Here is a 13752-nt window from a genome sequence, read left to right on the forward strand (position 1 = left end):
AAAGAATGCCATCACACTGCAAACTCTTTAATGTCGCCAGTTGTCTTATCGACCTTCACAAGCTATGTCTGAAATGATCACCTATTCACTATACTGTACACTATTTTCAGGGTCTGAAAATAGTGAATGAATTACGCATTATGTCTCTCAACTGTAGACTGTAACTGATGGGCATGTTAGGCGTCTAAATTTTGCTTCTTCAGTTCTGTAATGTAGCTGATCTGGCTACCAGTTAAGCAACATGTAATTTGCATGTTCACGTTACAATTGTGGTAAGCGGGAAATCATGTTTATTTTTAAAATCAGTTAATTTTGTCTGAACTATTGCTTTAATAATGAAGATGTATTCTTAAGCCAACTCATACACTGTACAGTGGTGCTTGAAAGTTTGTGAACACTTTAGAATTTTCTGTATTTCTGCATAAATATGACCTAAAACATCATCAGATTTTCACACAAGTCCTTAAAGTAGATAAAGAGAACCCAGTTAAACAAATGAGACAAAAATATTCTACTTGGTTATTCATTTATTGAGGAATGCCCAGAGGAATGGGCTAAAATTCCTCCAAGCCGGTGTGCAGGACTGATCAACAGTTACCGGAAACGTTTAGTTGCAGTTATTGCTGCACCAGATACTGAAAGCAAAGGTTCACATACTTTTGCCACTCACAGATATGTAATATTGGATCATTTTCCTCAATAAATAAATGACCAAGTAGAATATTTTTGTCTCATTTGTTTAACTGGGTTCTCTTTGTCTACTTTTAGGACTTGTGTGAAAATCTGATGATGTTTTAGGTCAAATTTATGCAGAAATATAGAAAATTCTAAAGGGTTCACAAACTTTCAAGCACCACTGTAACTACAAGCTGAAACACATACAGTATCGAACCAGAGTGTGAAATTGGAGCAGGACAGTGCACCTATTTAAAAAGAATCAACAAGTGTGTTACTTTAAGACCTTGCTGAGGTACTGTTTTGGTGCTTTTTAAATGAATCAATAAATTACCATAATACATTTTTAGGTATACCGAATATTTATTTTACTTTGTGGGTGTGACATTTTCCTTCATTTAATTTTTTTTTTAAAAGAAGAAATTATTACATTGCTGTTTGTTTAGCAAATCATGTTTATTTAAACATCTATCATCCATAAACACGCGTGAAACTGTCTATGATTTGTCATCACTACATATAAAGAAGTCGAAGAATACAGGCAAAATGTAAATCTGACATGCTGTTGTAAAGGCAATGACACACTGACACAAACAGTACTGTGAACTGATAACGTGCTTCCACAAGAGGAGATTACACCGGCTGAGCCCTTGAGAGAGGCTTCAACCTCTTACTTTTTGTTGTTAGTGTCCATTAATTTTGGTCACAAGTGGTGGCACTTACAGAGTTGGCAGTCATCATAGCTTTCCTGAAGTATCAGTAAATATAAAACAGGATGACAAAAAAGCCAAGCAATGCCAGTCATTTGTTAACACTTCCATGATCTTGACACAATTCTCACTCATTAGAAACATCTTCCCTTTCATATATACATTGGGCAATATTTATCAAGCTTTCATTCTTTTGTAAAATCTGTCAACTCTGGGTGACTAAACATGTAAATCCAAATATTCTTACAAATACATTGGCATTATTAGTGTTCATTATATATAGCTTGTGTGTAATCTTAAGGGTTTTTTTCTTTGAGTTGGCTAGATAGATTCTTTTGGGCCTAGTTCTTTTTAGAGGCCCCCCATGGGGGCTCTTATATGTATTTACTTTCAAAAATGCTTGTCACCAAACTCCAGGAAATATTAAGGTGTGGGATGCACATTAATGGGTGCAGATATATTCGGAATGCCCTTTTCTCGACCTGGCAACAGTTTGGCAACAAACTGTCATCATCTAATATCAGAAAACTGACTTTTATTCCATCAATCGGTCTTCGTCACCACTCATTTATATTGAGATTCACTTGCGTGGATTCGTGACCATTCTTGTCATCAAAGTCCAGGAAATACTAAGGCGTGGGGCGAGCATTAATGGGCAGAAATATATTGGGGATGCCCTTTTCTCGACCTGGCTACAGTTTGGATACAATCTGTCAACATTTCATACGAGAAAAGTGACTTTTATTTAATTAAACGGGTATCTATGCAGCCGCCATGGCAGTGGCTGAATGGGCTGGATTTCTCTGAGAATGTATTCCATTCGTTTTCTCGTTTAACATGTTGGGATTATTTCTGCTGAAATGCCAAAAATGCCTTGAAAAACTTGAAATATGAAACACTCGATATTCCTCTTACATTGTGTATGCTCTGCATCGTAATGTAATGCTCTGGATCTCATTGACACTATGTGTAATTATAAGGCTAATGGCATATGTTGTCCAATAAATTGACAGTATAGATTGGCCTCCTGTCTTTGGCCTCCTCTGTCGCTTCCATGCTTTCTACAGTGAAAATGACAAAGAACTATGACAGGTCAGCAGACTGATCTGCTTTTTTTTTTTCTTTGAATGCCATAATAAGCTTTTTGACAGAGAATGTGATTAAACTTCCAGAAAAAAAATCATAGAAAAATCTAGGTAACTGATTCATGATGGCTGCATGACCGCCTACAGAAATGTTGTCGGGAGGGGCATCGTGTTCCTTGAACACATATCTTTTTTTTTGGAAAAGCTTAATAAATGTTGTTCAGTACTTCCCCTCATTACTAGCCTTATCATTTGACTGATGTTTCATGCAATGATGTTCTACAGCACCCCAGCACAGACTTGCATTAATACTGTAATACACTATATTATACATCTTCAATACAATTGTTTTTAAAGCAATTGTAGTCCAAGACAACCATGGATTTTGCAAATACTGTAATAATCTGTCTTAGCTGAACAGTGGTTAGCATATTAAAAAAAGATTTTGCTACCTACAAGTCTAAACAATCTTACAGCATTCACGTCTATGGCTTGCTCATTACAGATACTACATAAGCGTTTTCATGCAAACAAACTTGTCTATTAGTACAAAATGAATGAAGTCCTAGCAACTATTTAGCCATCAAAATGCATTGCCGAGTGAGAAAACAGCCAAGTAACAGGAGCTAACATTTGCCCAAATTATTTACATTGTCATGAACATTTTTTTAAAGTGTGTACTATTTAGTGGTGAAACAACTGGTTCTTTTGATTGGTATGAAACTGTGCTAAAACCGTTGACCTTAAAACCGTGAGACATTTGTTCTGTCAGTTCCCGTTACGCACATTAGTCCTGGCCTGTCCTCCAGCACCATACTGTGTTTTTGCAGTGGAGTTAGGAATAGGTGTCAAATCCTGGAGGCAAAGGGTGAGAAGAAATGTAAACATCAATTGCATTCACTCTAAGCAAGGTCAATTATATCAACATTTAATTACAATAGTACATTTAGACCATAAATAATTATAAAGATTATAATCATGCAGCCCACTGTGGAATTTTAATCTTCAATCTGTATAGCTTATTTGCCTCATACTATATTACAAATCAGCCATGACAACTTATGTACATGGAATTACATTTAATAGTAGCAATCTTACCTTAATAGCACTGACAGATAGGGCATACACTCCGAAAAAGGCCATGACCAAACCGATAATACACACCAATACCAAAGAGCCAATCAAGGTGCCCAAAATGCCATTCACCAGGAACTGCAAAAAAGTTACAAAAGAATTTGAGCAAACATGACAGCAGAAATAGCATAATAGTATCCAGATCTCAAAGCATAACGTGCACAGTGATCAGCCATAACATTCAAACCACCTGCCTAATATTGTGTAGGTTTCCCTTGTGCCACCAAAACACCTCTGACCCATCAAAACATGGACTCCACAAGACCTCTGAAGGTGTGCTGTGGTATCTGGCACCACAATGTTAGCAGTACATCCTTTAAGTCCTGTAAATCATGAGCTGGGGCCTCCATGGATCAGAATTGTTTGTCCAGCACATCCTTGATCAGACTGAGATCTGGAGAATTTGGAAGCATAGTCAACACCTTGAACTCTTTATGATGTTCCTCAAACCATTCCTGAACATTTTTTGCAGTGTAGCAGGGTGCATTATCCTGCTGAAGGAGGCCACTGCCTTTCGGGAATACTGTTGCCATGAAAGGGTGTACTTGGTCTGCAATAATGTTTAGGAAGGTGGTGCATGTCAAAGTAACATCCACATAAATGCCAGGACCCAAGGTTTCCCAGTAGAACATTGCCCAGAGCATCATACTTCCTCCACTGGCTTGTCTTCTTTGCATAGAGCATCCTGGTGCTATCTCTTCCCCAGGTTAGTGACACACATGCACCCAGCCATCCACATGATGTAAAATAAAATGTGATTGATCAGCCCAGGCCACCTTCTTCCATTGTTTACCAGTTGGCCTTCCTTGACCACTTTTGATAGATACTAAGCACTGCATACTGGGAATACCCAACAAGACCTGCCATTTTGGGGATGCTCTGGCCCTGACATCTACAGTAGTCGTCACAATTTGGCCCTTGTCAGAGTCACTCAAATCCTTACGCTTGCCCTTTTTTTGTGCTTCCAACACACCATCCTTGAGAACCGATTATTCTTCATTTATTCATTTCCAGTACAGCTTATCCATTGCAGGTCACAGGTGGGTAGGAGCCAATCCTAGTTGACTTTGGGCGAGAGCCAGGGTACACACCCTGAACAGGTTGCCAGTCTATCGCAAGGCTAAAACAAAGAGACAGACAGCCATTCACACTCTCATTCACACCTCTGGGCAATTTAGTTGGTAGTTGACCTTGGACTGTGGGAGGAAACCAGAGCAGCCAGAGGAAAACCACACAGGAATGAGAACATGCAAACTCCACACAGAAAGACCCCGGTCGACCGGCAGGTTGGAACCCAGAACCTGCTTGCTATGAGGCAACAGGTCTAACTGCACCACCGTGTTGCCTTCAAACTGATCACTTGCTGCCTAATATATCCCGCCCCTTGACAGATGCCAGTGTAACAAGATAAATGTTATTCAATTCACCTGTTAGTGGTTTTAATGTTATGGTTGATCAGTGCATGTAAGCAAATGTAAATAAGATTTTACTCCTCAATTAAGACACATACACTCACTGAACACTTTATTAGGAACACTATACTAATACTGGGTAGTGACTCCCTTTGCTCTCAAAACAGCCTCAATTCTTCATGACATGGATTCCACAATACGTTGGAAACATTCCTTTGAGATTGTGGTCCATGTTGACATGATTACATCACACAATTCTTGCAGATATTTCAGGTGCACTTTTATGCTGTACTGTATATCTCCTGTTCTACCATCCCAAAGGTGTTCTACTGGATTCAGATCCAGTGACTGAGAAGGCCACTGAAGAACACTGAACTCATTGCCATGTTCATGAAACCAGTTTCAGACGACTTGTGACATGGTGCATTATCATGCTGAAAGTGGTCATTAGAAGACGGTAAATTGTGGTCATGAAGGGACGCACATGATCAGCAACAATACTCAAATAGGCCGTGGCATTCAATTGATGATTGGTTGGTACCAACAAGCCAAAAGTGTGCCAAGAAAACATTCCCCACACCATTACACCACCTCCACCAGCCTGGACTGTTGACACAAGGCTGGTTGGGTCCATGGATTCATGCTGCTGGTGCCAAATTCTAACCCTACCATCTGTGTGCGTCAGCAGAAATCAAGATTCATCAGACCAAGCTATGTTTTTCCAGTCTTCAGCTGTCCAGTTTTGGTGAGCCTGTGCTCACTACAGCCTCAGCTTTCTGTTCTTGGCTGACAAAAGTGAAATCCAACGTGGTCTTCTGCTGTTGTAGCCCATTCACCTCACGGTTCAATGTGTTGTGTATTCTGAGATTCTTTTCTGCTCATGACAATAGTACAGAGTGGTTATCTGAGTTACTGTAGCCTTTCTGTCAGCCTGAACTAGTCTGGCCATTCTCCATTGACTTCTCTCGTTAACAAGACATTTCCATCCACAGAACTGTTGCTCACTGGATGTTTTTTTCTTTATGGCACTATTCTGAGTAAACTCTAGAGACTGTTGTGCATGAAAATCCCAGCAGATCAGCAGTTACAGAAATACTCAAACAAGCCCTTCTGGCACGAACTGTCCAGAGTAAAAATCATTGCGATCACATTTTTCTCCCATTTTGATGGTTGATGTGAATGTTATCTGAAGCTGTTGGCCCGTATCTGCATGATTTTATGCACTGCACTACTGCCATGTGATTGGCTGATTAAATAATTACATGAATGAGTTGGTGTACAGATATTCCTAATAATATGCAAAGTGAGTGTATAAAATACAATACTGTGTCAGATGCTCAAAGGCCACATTGGAAAATGTTATACTTTGTTTTAAAAAATACACAGTCTTAAAACTCTTTTATTGGTGGTTTAAAACAAACAAACAAACAAACAAACAAACAAAAAACCTTGTCAAGGTCCAATAAACTTATTCAGAAAACCAAAGGAAGTCTTTGACAAAATTATTGTTGCAGAGGAACTACTGTATTAAACAATCTGGTCAATGGTGCATATAATAAAGCACGGAATATAACTCACCTCCTTATGTCCCCCTTTATCTCCTTCTCCACAGCAAGACCACACTGAATGGAGTGGGTCACAACACCACTGAAACGAGCAGGGCACAGCCTGGAGTCACACCTTTCTCAGAGGTGACACATACCTTCCTAGATATCCTTGATCTATTTATTCCGCTTGGAACGTGGTTCATCCAACTGAAAATTTCTTCACCTTATAACTGATGCTTTCTATTCCTACTACAGTATATACTGCATTATTCCATCCACATTCACTGGATATGAACAATCTCGCACTCTGATTGGCTACTCGACTACTAGGATGTCAGCTCATATACCATGAGTAGAGAAAAACAAAATGACGGCGCGTGTTGCTGAACCAACCGAGGACGAAATAAAAACTCTACTCGAAAACAAAACCCCAAAAATACAAAGCAATAAAATATGGAATAAAGTATTTGATGGTAAGAATGTATCTTTTTTTTATTTTTCAAGAATTATTATTATAGCATTTTTCACAATTTGGTACTGTCATTTCACCAGTTTGTTTACATTCTAAGCGGAGATGATTTTGTCGGATGTTTTGTATAAACTTTTTATTTATCAAATTTGCAAAAAATAAAAATACAAATGTTCCGTTTCTCAAAATCCAGTGAGTGTGGATAGAATTAAAAAATTATTCCAATCAATCTTGTCATCCATGACTTATAGCCGACTCAGTCCAACGCGCCTCGTCGGCTATCAGCTCATGCATGACTCAATTTCGTGGAATAATTGTTAAATGTATTATATAAAGCATGAACTAACCAGGGGCCTCAATCTAAGGGCCAATTGTGAGATTAATTTGAATACATATTTGTCTATTAAACATTAAAAATCATAATTAAGAAGTAGATTCCACATTTGCAATTAAATAAGGAAATTTTATGCTTCACAGGTAATGGTTGAAAAAGAATACTACTGATTATATATTTTGGTATGTGAGTTAAATGTCAGGAGGTATAACATTTTCCAATTCGAGCATCACACATTTGAATATAATGCAAATTTAACTGATCATACACAAACGTATATAACTGCAACACAGCTATGTCCATGTTGGGACAACAAAACATACACCATTTTGTTTTTACCAGGACACTGAATTCTAAAATTATGCTGCAGCTGTTTTCTTGGCATTGACAAATAAAATGGTGGGAACAATCTGAATTGTGTGATGTTGCAGATGTTTACCTCAGTGTCTCTGTAATAGTAGGATTCTCCATGAAAGGGTACATGTCGGGCTATGAGACCAAATCCGACAATATCAAATGCTGAAGTTAACAACTGCAAAACAATGGTTGTACCCACCTGCGAAAATAATAATAATAAAAAAGACAAATGTGAAATCTAGGTACATAAAATGCAAATCGGTTTGTAAATTTCAGGCATACTGTATACCGCAGTGGTGAGTTCAACAGAGATCTGCCCAGTATCTGAAAGAAACTGGACACATTCCCAGAAGAGAGAGACTGAGGAGCAGAGTGACAAATACACTGTACACAGATAGTATTGGCACCTGGCATGAGCTGGAAGGATCACATAACAATTATATATATATATATATATATATATATATATATATATATATATATATATATACACACACACGGGGTTAGTCGAAATTATGTTAACACTAATGGATTATTTTTCTCCTGAATGTGTGGTGCGCCGTGACCGCTGCTGGCGTAATTGGGCCCTACTTTTTTGACACCCCAACAGTGACATCAGATGTCTACTTACAGATGGTGCAGCAGTACGCCATTGATGAACTTCCACTACAGATCCGATTGGCGGGGTATTTCCAACAGGATGGCGCACCGCCGCATTTTGGCCAGACTGTTCATGCTTATCTCGACCACACATTTCCAGGTCGATGGATAGGTCACGGTGGACCACTGCCGTCACCTTCACACTCCCCTGATTTGACGACCTGTGATTTCTGGTTATGGTGAAGGGCCACGTGTATAGCAGAAAAGTTCATGATATCAATGACCTCAAGGACAGAATAAGGACTGTGGTATCATCTATTCCCCGCGAAATGTGTGTCCGGGCTTTAAACGGTATTGTTGCTCGCTGGTTTTTGTGTGTTGAACATGATGGCGAACAGGTTGAGACCATCCTGTAAACCATCTTGCACATATGATGCATGTTTTGTGAATAAATGGTTTCTACCATTTAAGTGTTAACATAATTTTGACTAACCCTGTATATATATATATATATATATATATATATATATATATATATATATATATATATATTTTTTTTTTTTTTTTTAAGAGAAAAAGTACAGAGACAATGAACATAGCAAAACAGCAGATTTTACAAATAATATTCAACAACAAATCAGCCTTTCAGCTGAACAGTTGCATCTAAGTACATCAAGGAAAGAGCAATGAAAGATGAATCTTTGAGCAGAGAAAATCGATGTCAATAACTGACTGCACTGAACTGGTATTTCAGTCAGTGGCCACACTGCTAATCATCATTGAAGAAAAAAAGATCTTAAACAATAGTAATCTGCCTATTTACCTTTTTGTCAACAAAAGAGGATAAAAACACAGACGTCTAGGGTGCTGAAGAAGCAAGACTCCAGCTATCAGTCAGTATTGGATGCTGCCCAAGGGACTAGATTGCACTTGCCCAGCATTTTCTAAAATACATGTGCTTAACAGATTTTATACATTTATTATAGTCATTAAATAGAAAAAAAAAATCACATTAAGAGATACAAAATATCATACCAGACATTTAGATGGCCTCCTACCAGCAGCCACCAAGACAATGCCAGTGATAATGAGCTGCAGAAAAGAGGAATACAAAACACTGCATCACTTCAGTAAGTCGAACCAAAACAACTAAATGGTTTAATAACCCTCAATATGTTATGTTGTTACATGACATGCAAAGCAGACCAATGAATTTTAGTATAACTACTGCAGTTAGGTACTACTCTTTTCATTGCAGATCTCTAACGTAATTAAACTATTCTGGACGCTCGTCAGCCATTGACACTGCATACAGCAGATTAAAATCTCTTGTCTCAGCTGTTTATGATAGACACTGAGAAAAAGTGCTCTACTGAAATCTAGAACTCTAAAGTGAGCTTTGACTTATCCTTCTGGTGGATTCTGTGTTGAACCCAAACAACATTGTGTTCCCTGAGCAGAAAGGGTTTACCTTTAAGAAGCTTTAGAACCCCTTCCTGTAACTATCAAAAGAACGCTCGACAAACCTTTCCCCCCCCCCCCCCAAATATATCCAACTGACTGTTAATTAGCCTACTTCACTCCTTACTCTACTGATGGGCCAAGCTAGGTATTGCTCAAGTTTTTTGACATTATCATGGCTGTGTGTTGTAGTGAACAATATTTTCAGTGAGTTCATAAGTTGATAAGAGCCAGGCCTTACTTGAGCACCATTCAGGATGAGGATGATGACCTCCCGCTGGATGTGATAGTGCAGTTTATACACAATTGTGCTGAGAATGACTGTCAGCAAGCCAATGATGATCTGCACTGCCTTTTAAACAGATTATACAAATATATCAGCATATACACCACAATGTTACTCTTTTATAATGAGTTAGTTCAACTGTAGTACAATTTGTAAAACCACAGTTATGGATGTCAGAACTATTAGGGCAGTAGAACTTAGCTGATCACCTATTAGCTATAATACTGCATTAAATGGAAACAAATGTAATTTGTAGGTAAATGCAATTGCCAGATAATTAAATTGACAGTGGATTTCTTTCTTTCTTTCTTTCTTTCTTTCTTTCTTTCAACTCACTGCATCGTGTGCTTGCCCTACTCTAAATGTGCAAAAGAAAGAAGTCTGGCTAATGGATCTGCTCCAAGGCACTGCTGCATCTCTTTGCTTGCGTGCTTGTGTGTGTGTGTGTGTCAGAGAGAGACAGAGAGAGAGAGAGAGATTTCATTTTATATTATATATATACACACACACATATATACGGTGTGTGTGTGTGTGTGTGTGTGTGTGTGTGTGTGTGTACATCTTCATTTTTTTTGTATTTTATTCAGGCAATTATAATTTTGTTGGTTTTGTGTGTGTGTATATATACACACAGAGAGAGAGAGAGGGAGGGAGAGATTTCATTTGATACACACACACACACACACACACATATATATATATATATGTATACATATACATATGTGTGTGTGTGCGCACGCGTGTGTGTGTATCTTCATATTTTTTTTGTATTTTTTTCAGGCAATTATAATTTTGTTGGTTTTGTGTCTCATCTCATCTCATTATCTCTAGCTGCACACACGTGTGTGTGTGAGAGAGAGAGGGAGGGAGAAATTTCATTTTATATATGTATACACACACACACACACACACACACATATTATATATATACATACACACACACACACACACACACACACATTATATATATATATATATATATATATATATATATATATATATATTCATATTTTTTGTATTTTTTTCAGGCAATTATAATTTTGTTGGTTTTGTGTCTCATCTCATCATCTCTAGCCGCACACACGTGTGTGAGAGAGAGGGAGAAATTTCATTTTATATATATGTGTGTGTGTGTGTATATATATATATATATATATATATATATATATATATATATATATACACATTATATGTGTGTGTGTGTGTGTGTGTGTATCTTCATATTTTTTTCAGGCAATTATAATTTTGTTGGTTTTGTGTGTGTGTGTGTGTGTGTGTGTATATATACACACGTGTGTGTGTGTGAGAGAAAGAAAGAGGGAGGGAGGGAGAGGGAGTTTGTTGATATGGGCGTTTCCTTGTACAGTCAGTGGTAAATTTGGTAAATTTAATCATAGAGGTGAATGTTATGATCAGCACTGATGACTGACACAAACAGGTGTAAAAGACACATAGTCAGTCATATTTAGGCCCCTGATGGTACTGCTGTTGTTCATGGAGTACAGTCTGTATCGCATAGTCTATCAAGAAAAAAACAAAACAAAACACCAAAACACTATCTCACCCCGAGGGTTTTGGGTTCGCTGCTTTTGAACGCCTTAACCTGAGACGGGTACAGCGACATGATGCTCTGTGTGTGAGCCAAACACACAACACAGTCAGCGGCACGACATTAAACCAGCACAGCAACAGCAGAGCACAGCATCACTCACACCTTACAGCTCATACCATAAAGCAACTGCAAAACAAATGCTTCGATTCCCTTTGCATGCATGGGCTTTGAGCAAACAAGCCTTACCTTGGGTTGTGCAGAGGCGGTGCTGAGAAGCCGAGGAGGGGTCCACACTGCTGCAGCACTCTGAAGCTACTGATGCGAGGCAATCGGGACACAGCTACAGCACGGCAGCCCACTCTCTCCTGATCCTCCAGCAATCTGCAGCTGCAGGAGCTGTGCTGCGTGCTCTGAACGATGCAAACGCTTCTGGGGGCTTGGAAAGCACAGCTGAAAATCTGGTGAGGTGAACTGCAGCAAGTAGGTGAAGGTCCACTGCTGTAGAACCAGTGGGATATTTACACTAGTGTGCTACGTCGTGGGTGTGGGAGGAGAAGAAGGAGAAGGTAGTGTAATATGATGTTAAAGAGCTGATACTGTTTCAGTCTGAGTGAAAAGGACATGAATGCAGATTCAAGTGAGCAAACAGTTTTGCACTCAGGTTTCCATCAATGAAGAGTTTAGAACATCAACAAAACTGACTTCATGTTAAAACTGTTAATGTTATAGTCATGTTGTCTGTTGTTGCCCAAATGAGGATGGGTTCCCTTTTGAGCCTGGTTCCTCTCGAGGTTTCTTCCTCATGTCGTCTGAGGGAGTTTTTCCTTGCCACCGTCGCCACAGGCTTGCTCATTGGGGATAGATTAGTAATTCATCTCATCTCGTTATCTCTAGCCGCTTTATCCTGTTCTACAGGGTCGCAGGCAAGCTGGAGCCTATCCCAGCTGACTACGGGCGAAAGGCGGGGTACACCCTGGACAAGTCGCCAGGTCATCACAGGGCTGACACATAGACACAGGCAACCATTCACACCTACGGTCAATTTAGAGTCACCAGTTAACCTAACCTGCATGTCTTTGGACTGTGGGGGAAACCGGAACACCCGGAGGAAACCCACGCGGACACTGGGAGAACATGCAAACTCCGCACAGAAAGGCCCTCGCCGGCCACGGGGCTCGAACCTGGACCTTCTTGCTGTGAGGCGACAGCGCTAACCACTACACCACCGTGCCGCCCCCAACTATTTTTATGCATACTTATATTATTTATGTATATGTGTGTATATATATACAGAGTCTACCTCTCATCTCATCTCATTATCTCTAGCCGCTTTATCCTTCTACAGGGTCGCAGGCAAGCTGGAGTCTATCCCAGCTGACTACGGGCGAAAGGCGGGGTACACCCTGGACAAGTCGCCAGGTCATCACAGGGCTGACACATAGACACAGACAACCATTCACACTCACAATCACACCTACGGTCAATTTAGAGTCACCAGTTAACCTAACCTGCATGTCTTTGGACTGTGGGGGAAACCGGAACACCCGGAGGAAACCCACGCGGACACTGGGAGAACATGCAAACTCCGCACAGAAAGGCCCTCGCCGGCCACGGGGCTCGAACCTGGACCTTCTTGCTGTGAGGCGACAGCGCTAACCACTACACCACCGTGCCGCCCCCAACTATTTTTATGCATACTTATATTATTTATGTATATGTGTGTATATATATACAGAGTCTACCTGTAATGTGCAATTTTTCTGAGCCTCTCAACAAGGCAATTTTTCTATACTTTTTCACGGTAGATAATGCAAATAGCCCTCTGTATTTAATCCTTCGTTTGTCTAATTTTTATTTCAGTTTTATTTGTTATCTGTTTGACATTTTCTTGCTACTGTAACACGTGAATTTCCCTGATGTGGGATGAATAAAGTGAATCTAATCTAATCTAATTTAAATTAGGGATAAAATCAGCTCATATTTTAAGTCGTTCAAATTGTGTAAAGCTGCTTTGCGACAATGTTTATTGTTAAAAGCACTATACGAATAAACTTGACTTGACAAAGGTACTGCCTCACCCCACTACTATACTGTGAAGATCTTCGAGATCCAAGATTCTTCACTACTTAT

General features: G+C 39.4%; 1 protein-coding gene across 2 annotated transcripts; it reads right to left on the reverse strand.

The window, feature by feature from the left end:
- Positions 1-1148: 1148 nt before the first annotated feature.
- Positions 1149-13697, reverse strand: si:dkey-7j14.5 (uncharacterized protein LOC556563 homolog). 2 transcript variants are annotated; one of them, XM_060921854.1, is made up of 8 exons: positions 11869-13697; positions 11635-11700; positions 10026-10136; positions 9359-9415; positions 7806-7922; positions 6595-6663; positions 3569-3682; positions 1149-3325 (listed from the first exon to the last, which is right to left on the reverse strand). In XM_060921854.1, the coding sequence occupies exons 2-8, from the start codon at positions 11692-11694 to the stop codon at positions 3239-3241; spliced, it is 615 nt and encodes a 204-aa protein (XP_060777837.1). In that variant the 5' UTR covers positions 11695-11700; positions 11869-13697; the 3' UTR covers positions 1149-3238. The 2 variants fall into 2 exon arrangements, with proteins under 2 accessions (XP_060777837.1, XP_060777838.1); XM_060921855.1 differs by lacking the exons at positions 6595-6663; positions 11869-13697 and having other exon boundaries at positions 11635-11705.
- Between the last annotated feature and the right edge of the window lie 55 nt (positions 13698-13752).

This window comes from Neoarius graeffei, chromosome 5 (assembly GCF_027579695.1).
Source record: "Neoarius graeffei isolate fNeoGra1 chromosome 5, fNeoGra1.pri, whole genome shotgun sequence".
Taxonomy (NCBI): Eukaryota; Metazoa; Chordata; class Actinopteri; order Siluriformes; family Ariidae; genus Neoarius; species Neoarius graeffei.

What these genes read in the sequence shown, in the direction of transcription:
- si:dkey-7j14.5 (XM_060921854.1), bottom strand. Translation starts at nt 11,694, where the DNA reads ATGTCGCTGTACCCGTCTCAGGTTAAGGCGTTCAAAAGCAGCGAACCC. An exon ending in ACTATTACAGAGACACTGAG is followed by an intron (nt 6,664 to 7,805) that starts GTAAACATCTGC and finishes TGCTCGTTTCAG; the next exon opens with TGGTGTTGTGACCCACTCCA. An exon ending in TATCTGTCAGTGCTATTAAG is followed by an intron (nt 3,326 to 3,568) that starts GTAAGATTGCTA and finishes CTTTGCCTCCAG; the next exon opens with GATTTGACACCTATTCCTAA.